This window comes from Monodon monoceros, unplaced genomic scaffold, assembly GCF_005190385.1.
Source record: "Monodon monoceros isolate NGI ecotype Baffin Bay Population unplaced genomic scaffold, NGI_Narwhal_1 Super_Scaffold_20, whole genome shotgun sequence".
In the NCBI taxonomy this organism is placed as follows: Eukaryota; Metazoa; Chordata; class Mammalia; order Artiodactyla; family Monodontidae; genus Monodon; species Monodon monoceros.
In genome coordinates, this window is record NW_021703777.1 from 12528967 (window position 1) to 12537474 (window position 8508).

General features: G+C 46.5%; 1 protein-coding gene across 1 annotated transcript; it reads left to right on the forward strand.

Moving 5' to 3' along the window:
* The first annotated feature begins 4677 nt into the window (after window positions 1–4677).
* Window positions 4678–6852, forward strand: ATOH1 (atonal bHLH transcription factor 1). Its single transcript, XM_029235929.1, has one exon. The coding sequence runs from the start codon at window positions 4807–4809 to the stop codon at window positions 5863–5865; it is 1059 nt and encodes a 352-aa protein (XP_029091762.1). The 5' UTR covers window positions 4678–4806; the 3' UTR covers window positions 5866–6852.
* The last annotated feature ends 1656 nt before the right edge of the window (window positions 6853–8508 follow it).

An 8508-nucleotide genomic window follows, 5' to 3' on the forward strand; every position in this document is an offset into this window, starting at 1 on the left:
GAATATCCCAAGTGATTAGTATGCACATAGATGATCCCTGAAATACAATATGAAAAACCGTGCAAAAGGAATAATGAAATCTCAGGCTAGAAACATAGGTTAGGACCAGATAACTGGGATTTAAATGCTGAACTATGTGGTTGATATATGATACAGTGAGATGCCACTGCATTTTTAACAGGTTTTTATTATGAAAATTTTCATGTGCATGTAGAGCTAATGGTCATCACCCATATCTAGCGATTATCAAGATTTTTGTACATTTGCTTCATTTTTCCTTTTTCATAGTGTTAATCTTGCTAATAAAGTATTTCAAAGCAAATTATAAACATGTTATTACACCCCTATATCTATCTAAATGTGACTCTGAAGGTATGGACAGCTTTTTAGATAACCACATTGCCTTTATCATACCTAGAAAAAATTAACAATAACTCATTGATATCACCTAATACTGAATTTATATTCACATTTCATCAACTGCCTTTAAAAAACAATCCTTTTACTATCGAATCCAAATCCAAACAAGGTCCGCACATACAGCTTTTGGTGCTGTATCTTGAGACAATCCTTCCTCACCTCCCTCCTTTTTTCTTCATGTCACAGACTTGGTGAAACTGAACATTTGTTCTATAGAATGTTACATGATGTGGGTTTGTCTTTTTGCATTCTCGTGATGCCATTTAACTTAATATGGTATCCCCCATATTTTAAATTCAGATTCATTTTCTTCTTTTTTTTAAGAATACTTCATAGGAGTCTGAGTACTTCATAATGCATGAGAAATCAGGAAGCACATAATATCAGTGTCTTCTACTCTAAATGATGTGAAGATTGATGAATGGGTTCCAGTGGTGACAAACTGATCCTTCCATGGTCAAATTTCCCCAACAAACTTTGATCTAATTGTTTCATTCATTGTTAATGATTGCTTAAATAAAAATTTTCATTAGGAGTTGCAAAATATTGATTTGTCTGTCTTTTATTTCTTCTATCCTTATTAGATGGGATTATTCTGAAAAATTTTCCTGATGAACTAAGGCAAGACCATCTGATTACTCTGAAATACCATTCACATAGGAAAGATAAGACAATTGCTTAATTCTTTCTCATAATTGCCAGTTGTTAAGGTAAGACTACAAACAATGGTGAAAACAAAACTTTCGGGGGTTTTTTGGGTTTGTTTGGTTGGCTGGTTGATTTTTTTTTTTTTTTAATGTTTGTAACCTGATCAGAACACGGCTTAGGAGAATTCATCATGACTTTGACATTTTTATTTTAAATAACCTGTAGAAGGATGCATTTCAAGTTAATATTCAATTTTTAGCACCTCTTTTCAAAAATATTTATTTATTTATTTGGGTGTATCAGGTCTTAGTTGCGGTGAGCAGGCTCTTTGTTACGGCACACGGCCGTCTCTCTAGTTGTAGGACATGGGCTCCAAAGCGTGCAGGCTCAGTAGTTGCGGCGCACAGGCTTTAGAACCCAAGGGCTTAGTTGCCCCACAGCAAGCGGGATCTTAGTTCCCCGACCAGGGCTCGAACGTGCATCCCCTTTGGAAGAATCCCCATTGGAAGGCAGATGCTTAACCACTGGAACACTAGGGAAGTCCCTCTTGACACCTACTGAGAAATACTTTTTGACTTCTTATGAACTGAATAGTCATTAAAACCTGAGAATTCATAAACCCATTGGATACATACTCTTCTGGGGCTGGGCAGAGCAACATTTAACTTAAAGTTTCAGCAATAACAACAGCCTCAACACTTGTATAATGCTTGGCTAGACATGAATTGGTAACTCCAGACATGCAAAGAACAAACGAAATATGCCTGTTTGGTTTGTTTACTTTTTATTTGAGACAATCTCAAACTTACAGAGAAGTTGCAAGCATTATACAAGGAAATTTTTTACTATACTATTTGAGAATAAGCTGAATATTTTAGTGAGTATTGCCTAAAAAGGAGAACATTCTCTTTTCTTACATGACCACAATAAAGCCATCAAAGTCAGGAAATTAGCATTGCTACCATCCCTAGAATTAGCATTGCTACCATCCCTAGAATTAGCCCATTTTTTCAGGAAACCTGCATCTTTTTAGTGGGCAATTTATTTGGAAACTAAAATCTGAGAGCTAGATATGCTCACTGCTGAACCCAAGCCCTGAGAAGGAAAAGAGCTAGGAAATATATGTAGGAATGCACACCCACTCCACATTTATAATCTATGTTTATTCCTATATCATCTATTTTACATATTGAAAACCATAAATTCATATCAAAATCTCCAATTCAAAACTACAGTTTTGTCCATTTCCATATTTGTAACTCCCTTCTCTGACAGTGAGAAACCTTACTCCTATTTTCCTCAAATGCTTTTTTTTTTTTTTTTTTGCGGTACGTGGGCCTCTCACTGTTGTGGCCGCGCAGGTTCAGCGGCCATGGCTCACGGGCCCAGCCGCTCCGCGGCATGTGGGATCTTCCCGGACCGGGGCACGAAGCCGTGTCTCCTGCATCGGCAGGCGGACTCTCATCCACTGCGCAACCAGGGAAGCCCCCACAAACGCTTATTTTTTTCATTAGTCCTTCTGTACGTAACTAATCCAGCTCTCCACACACAGAGAAGCCCTCCTCCTTCTGCTTAAACTGCCATACCCTATACTCAGGGGCTTCTGCCACCATCCAGCCCCTACAAACACATTACGTAGTGTTTGACATCCCGTGACAGGAAGCCTCTGCAGAGACACCCTCTTCATGCTACCCAGGCTCCAATCCCATGCACTGGGCCGCGTGTTCCACCCCCAGCTCAGATGCCTAGCTTCCTCTGCCCACCTGATGGAAAAGAAGGAAAGAAAAGGGAGGGCGAAGAAAAAGAGCTTCCTGTTTATTCTCAGGCCAAAAGAAATGTATTTCACCATGAACAACACACACACAGAGTCCATCTCCATAAAGCTATAGAAGATATATATATATATAGTCTATCTAAAACTAAATCCAGTCTAGTCCCAGAGATTCTTTTGCCCAAGGAGTTCTAAATGGCAGGTTAGATCAAGTCCCTGCGAATACTAGCAAGAACAACTTTTCAGTCGTTTCTGGGCACTGCAAAACCAGGTTCCACGGAGCTCTCTCTGCTGGCGTTTCTTTATCTTGTCCAGAGGACGAAACTCCTTTAGGGACGGCAGCCACCGCGGGTAGCGTCCCACTGCCGCGCGCCGCAGGTAAGGTGCAGGAGAGCGCCCCGAGGCGGAGCGGGGTTGGGCGCCAGCAGGTGCGTGCCCGGGGCCAGGGCGTTTCTGATTGGCTTTTTGCTGTGACTCCCCCAGCTCCCCCCCCTCCCCTGCAGGCGCGGGAGGAGGGTGGTGCTCCCTCGGGAGACCGCGTCCCAGCTTCGTCCAGGACCTCCCGGGTTTCAGCGCTCCGGCCCGTGGCCATGGCGGGGCGGAGGTCGGGGGGTGGGGAGTGACGGCGGGGAGAGCACACCCTAACTGAACAGATCTGGGGTGAAGGGAGTTAGGCTGTGGTTTCTCAGCGTTTGCCGGAGAAGCCTCGCGCCGTATTAAACCTGGGGCTCCTGAGTCAGAAGGGTAGGTAACTCCGGACTTCTGTACCTTGGGAGTGTTCAGTCAGAATTGCCCGGAACGCAGGTGCCTTTCCTTTTTCTTTGGGCACCCTCCCATTGCTCCGCATTTAGTAAGGAGTCTTACCGTGGTTGCTGGAACTGTAGAATATCCCTGCCCTAACACTACTCAGCGGAGAGTTTCTTGCAGATTACTATCCTAGGTGGCCGCAGGGTGCTGGGAAAAGGGGACGGAGGGAATTTGGGGGCGAGGGGGTCTGGAATTTGGTACATTCTATAACTGTACCAGAGCTTTACTTTTCGTCAAGAAAAGGACTACATAAAGTCGATCTAGAGCGAGAGATGAAAAATGAGAAACGTATTCGGAGACAGCATTTTTTAAAAAAAATTCTAACATTGATTTTAAATGGTGGACGTCATTTAGCAATTATATATCTATGAACACGTAGATTATGAAAGATTTTTATATACATACATGTATTATATGCATGCACATACAAGTATACGTAATGTCATATTATATATGAGAGATTTTAAATGTGTGGGCACAAACGGTGGGAGCTGCGATCCCAGCTTGAAGACAGCAAAGGGCAGGCGCGCTTCAATCCTCTCCCCGAGGGCCCTCCTCGCGCCAGGTGCGTCCAGCCTCGCCTGGAGCCGCTCGCCCGCCCGCGGCCGCGCACTTCTGACCCGAATCGACTCGGCCTCCAGCCAAGAGTCCGCTCCGCATCCGCTCCCGCACTCCAGCAACTGGCGGGAGTGATACAACACCGGAGTCAAATTACAACCCTCAATTAACATATGAATTTACGAACGAAAAAGAAAGGAGCAGGCAAGAAAAAAAAAAAAAAACCCTAGAGCGGGCGCCCGAACGCTCGGTTAGCAGGAACTTTTCCCCGGGTGTAAAAACTCTTTGATTGGCTGCTCGCACGCGCCTGCCCGCGCCCTCCATTGGCTGAGCAGACACGCGACCGGCGCGAGGAGGGGGCTGGGAGAGGAGCGGGGGGGAGACACACTGGCGCGTGCCGCTTTTTAAAGGGGCGCAGCGCCTTCAGCAACCGGAGAAGCTTCGTTGCACGCGACCTGGTGTGTGATCTCCGAGTGGGTGGGGGAGGGTTGAGGAGGAAAAAAAAAATAAGACATTGCAGTAGAGACCCGGGAAGGGTTTTTTTGTTGAGCTTGTTTGCCAGCGGCTCCTCCAACCCTGCGCCTCCGAGCTTCTGCAGTGCAATGTCCCGCCTGCTGCATGCACAAGAGTGGGCTGAAGTGAAGGAGCTGGGGGACCACCACCGCCATCCCCAGCCGCACCACCTCCCGCAGCCGCCGCCATCACAGCCACCTGCGACCCTGCAGACGAGAGAGCATCCGGTCTATCCGGCCGAGCTGTCCCTCCTGGACAGCACCGACCCACGCGCCTGGCTGGCTCCCACTTTGCAGGGCATCTGCACGGCACGCGCCGCCCAGTACTTGCTCCATTCCCCAGAGCTGGGTGCCTCCGAGGCCGCGGCGCCCCGGGACGAGGCGGACGGCCGGGGAGAGCTGGTGAGAAGGAGCGGCGGCAGTGGCAGCAGCAAGAGCCCGGGGCCGGTGAAAGTGCGGGAACAGCTCTGCAAGCTGAAGGGCGGGGTGGTGGTAGACGAGCTGGGCTGCAGCCGCCAGCGCGCCCCTTCCAGCAAACAGGTGAACGGGGTGCAGAAGCAAAGGAGGCTAGCGGCCAACGCCAGGGAGCGACGCAGGATGCACGGGTTGAACCACGCCTTCGACCAGCTTCGCAACGTTATCCCGTCCTTCAACAACGACAAGAAGCTGTCCAAGTACGAGACCCTGCAGATGGCCCAGATCTACATTAACGCCTTGTCCGAGCTGCTTCAAACGCCCAGCGGCGGGGACCAGCCGCCGCCGCCGCCAGCATCATGCAAGAGCGGACACCACCAACTTCGCGCCGCCGTCCCCTACGAAGCAGGCGCGGGCACCGCGACCGCAGCGGGGACGCCGCCAGCCTCGGGAGTGGGGCAGCGGCCGACCCCGCCCGGAAGCTGCCGGACTCGCTTTTCGGCCCCGGCCTCCGCCGGAGGATACTCGATGCAGCTGGAAGCTCTGCACTTCTCGACTTTCGAGGACAGCGCCCTGACGGCGATGATGGCGCAAAAGAACTTGTCGCCTTCGCTGCCTGGGGGCATCCTGCAGCCAGTGCAGGAAGAAAGTAGCAAAACTTCGCCGCGGTCCCACAGAAGCGACGGAGAGTTTTCCCCCCATTCCCATTACAGTGACTCGGATGAGGCAAGTTAGGAAGGTGACAGAAACCCGTAAAACTGAGACAGAAACAAAATCACCCTTTCCCAGGGCGCGGAAAGCCCCGCGGGCAAAGATCCCCGCACCCTTTTAAATTTTGCTAAGCGATGGTCGTTGTTTAGCAACGGCTTGGCTTCAGATGGCAGCTACATTTGATGGTTTGCAAAAGCCGCCGCTGTTCCAAACTCCCTATCGTCCATATTGTTCAGTGAAAGCTTGCTGTTAAAGTTGGGTTCTTTCCTCCCACAGTCTGCTCCCCTTGTAGAGAGATATGGTATAATTATATGTACTCATACATGGCATCATTATTCTAGTTCCCTGCTGCCAATACGCTGCTAAAACGTCGCATCTTCTTCTCTGTCACTGGTTTGTGTTTGATTTATTTTATACCCTGGGCATCCATCCCTGTGTGTTGCGCGCACTCACGTGTGGGAGAGTGAGTATTCCGAGGTTGTCTCCCAAAATGCATTATGAAACGCAAAGTTAATGCTTCCAAAGTGGATAACTTTTGACTATGGAACTGTCAGAAAGCAAGGAACTTTGAGGTTTCTATATCGTATAAACATACCCAGTATGTATATCGGACCGCGAGAACCTTGGCGTCTTTTAGGAAACTTGGCGCACGCACTTTATCAGCCGCTACTGCTGCGGCTCTGGGACAAACTCAACTGCCAATTGCAGACCAGTTTTGTTTCTGTTTTTTAAACACGGCCACTTACCCTTAAGCTCTTTGCAAATGTTTGTTTTTAAAAATTAAATAAAAAACCACATCTAGTAGTGTCAAAAGCATTTGGTCAATTTTATTCTGCTTTGTTAATATTAGAAAACTTATTTATTATTGAGTGTTTGCTACCATTTCTACTTATCTTGATTCGTTTTTTTTACATTTTCTACTCGAGATCATTTTATTTTAATTTAGCAAAGCCAACTGCCATTGTTTTATGTATTCCTTTTGCAAATGATAAAAATAAACGTGAAAATAACTTCTATTTGTCACTTACGTATTTCATTCTAATATAAGCATTAAAAACAGTTTAAAATGACCTTGAAGATTTGGATTGTCTTCTATTAAATGCAAATTTGTGTGACCCAAGAGTTTTGAAGAAAAATTCCGTTACAGACCTTGTGCCTTCACACAGTACCAGAAATCCTATATAGAAAAGTGTTTAAGTCAATAATTACATTGTGAGGTAAAACCTTTCCCAAACTTGCAGTACAATTGTGCCTCTAGAATCTCTCCAGGATCTTTCCATGCTTCCTTATTCCATTCCCAACAATTCCTGCAAGAAATTGAGATCTCTTAGGATCTAGCCAGGGGTAGTGAACTTTACCAGGATTAGCTATTTCACTTCATAAAAACTTTAGCCAGGCTGAAAGCTTTTCTTGTAGTTCAAATACACAACACAAGCTTTCTCTCCTTTCCTCCCTCTGTCTCTCACTTTCTCTCCTCTTTCTGGGGGGAGTGAGAGAGGCAGGGAGAGGAAAAGAGAACAATGGAAAAGAACTTGAGGGGAAAGGGGATCGAGGCTCATTGATTCAATGAGCAGTTGTCCTAGGAAATCAATTTCCTGCAGTTGTCCTAGGAAATCATTGAGCTACACTCTTTTTTTTTCTTTCCCAACAATTCTGCTTCTTCCAATGAAGATGATGTTTGCTTTGATTTTGTCCTTCTGACTTAATGCCTATGTAGAAAACATTTTTGAGTCGGTCACAGAAACTAACAGTGCGCTCACTCTTGCCTCAGGGTCCTCAGGAAAAGTGTATTCTGGTTCTCAGGATCATAGATTTTGAAAAAGCCAATACAGCGCGTGTATGGGAGAGATCAGAAAGCTGACCTTTAAAAATGTTTTTGGCAAACGTTGAGAGTAAAACTATTTGTTAAACTAAAGACTGGCCGAATTTCCACTGGCTAAACTTCGCTGGATTTGAGAGGTTGATTTTAAGCTAAATCCTCTGTATTTTGTGTCTACACTGAGGTAACAAATTGCGAGAACAGGAAAGCGGGGTGGGGGGAGGGCGCAGCGAGAGAGGGTTAGTTTAATTGCTCCTGCGTCCTCTTCTCCCCGCCAGCATCTTGAAAAAAAGGAGAGCGCCACAAACTGGGTTTGCGGAAAAAGTAATGGGTGAGGGAGTACAGTTCTGGTCTTGAGCAGGGAACCGAGGAAGAAGCTATTAGCTGACCACCTAGGGATCCATGGCTTTCACCTGAAGCCGAGGACCAAGGGAAACCAGAGCCTCCGCCAGCACTCTGCGAGAGGTGAGCGGCGGCTCGTGACGCTTTCCAGGGGCAGAAACAATGCACCTGTCCCCTAGATAACCTTTTGCACCCGGCAATGAGTTTGCCGTGCTCCCGATAAATATCAGGAATCTTCGGGCTGCTGAATAAATCAAGCGATTGCTTCTAACACATTTCCATTTCGCTCTCAATAAGCAGACTCAACAGGCATGGACATACAGCAACCTTGCAGAATGTGCACACACATATTTTTTTATAGTTATTTGGCTTGGTTTGTTTGCGTGTATGTGTGGATAGAAAGAGAGAAGAGGACCTAGAATGCTTTTACAACTGTTACGAATGAGTAGGGGAAGGACAGGACTAATAAAGCTGCGATATTGTTTTCTCAAGGAAAATAATCTATA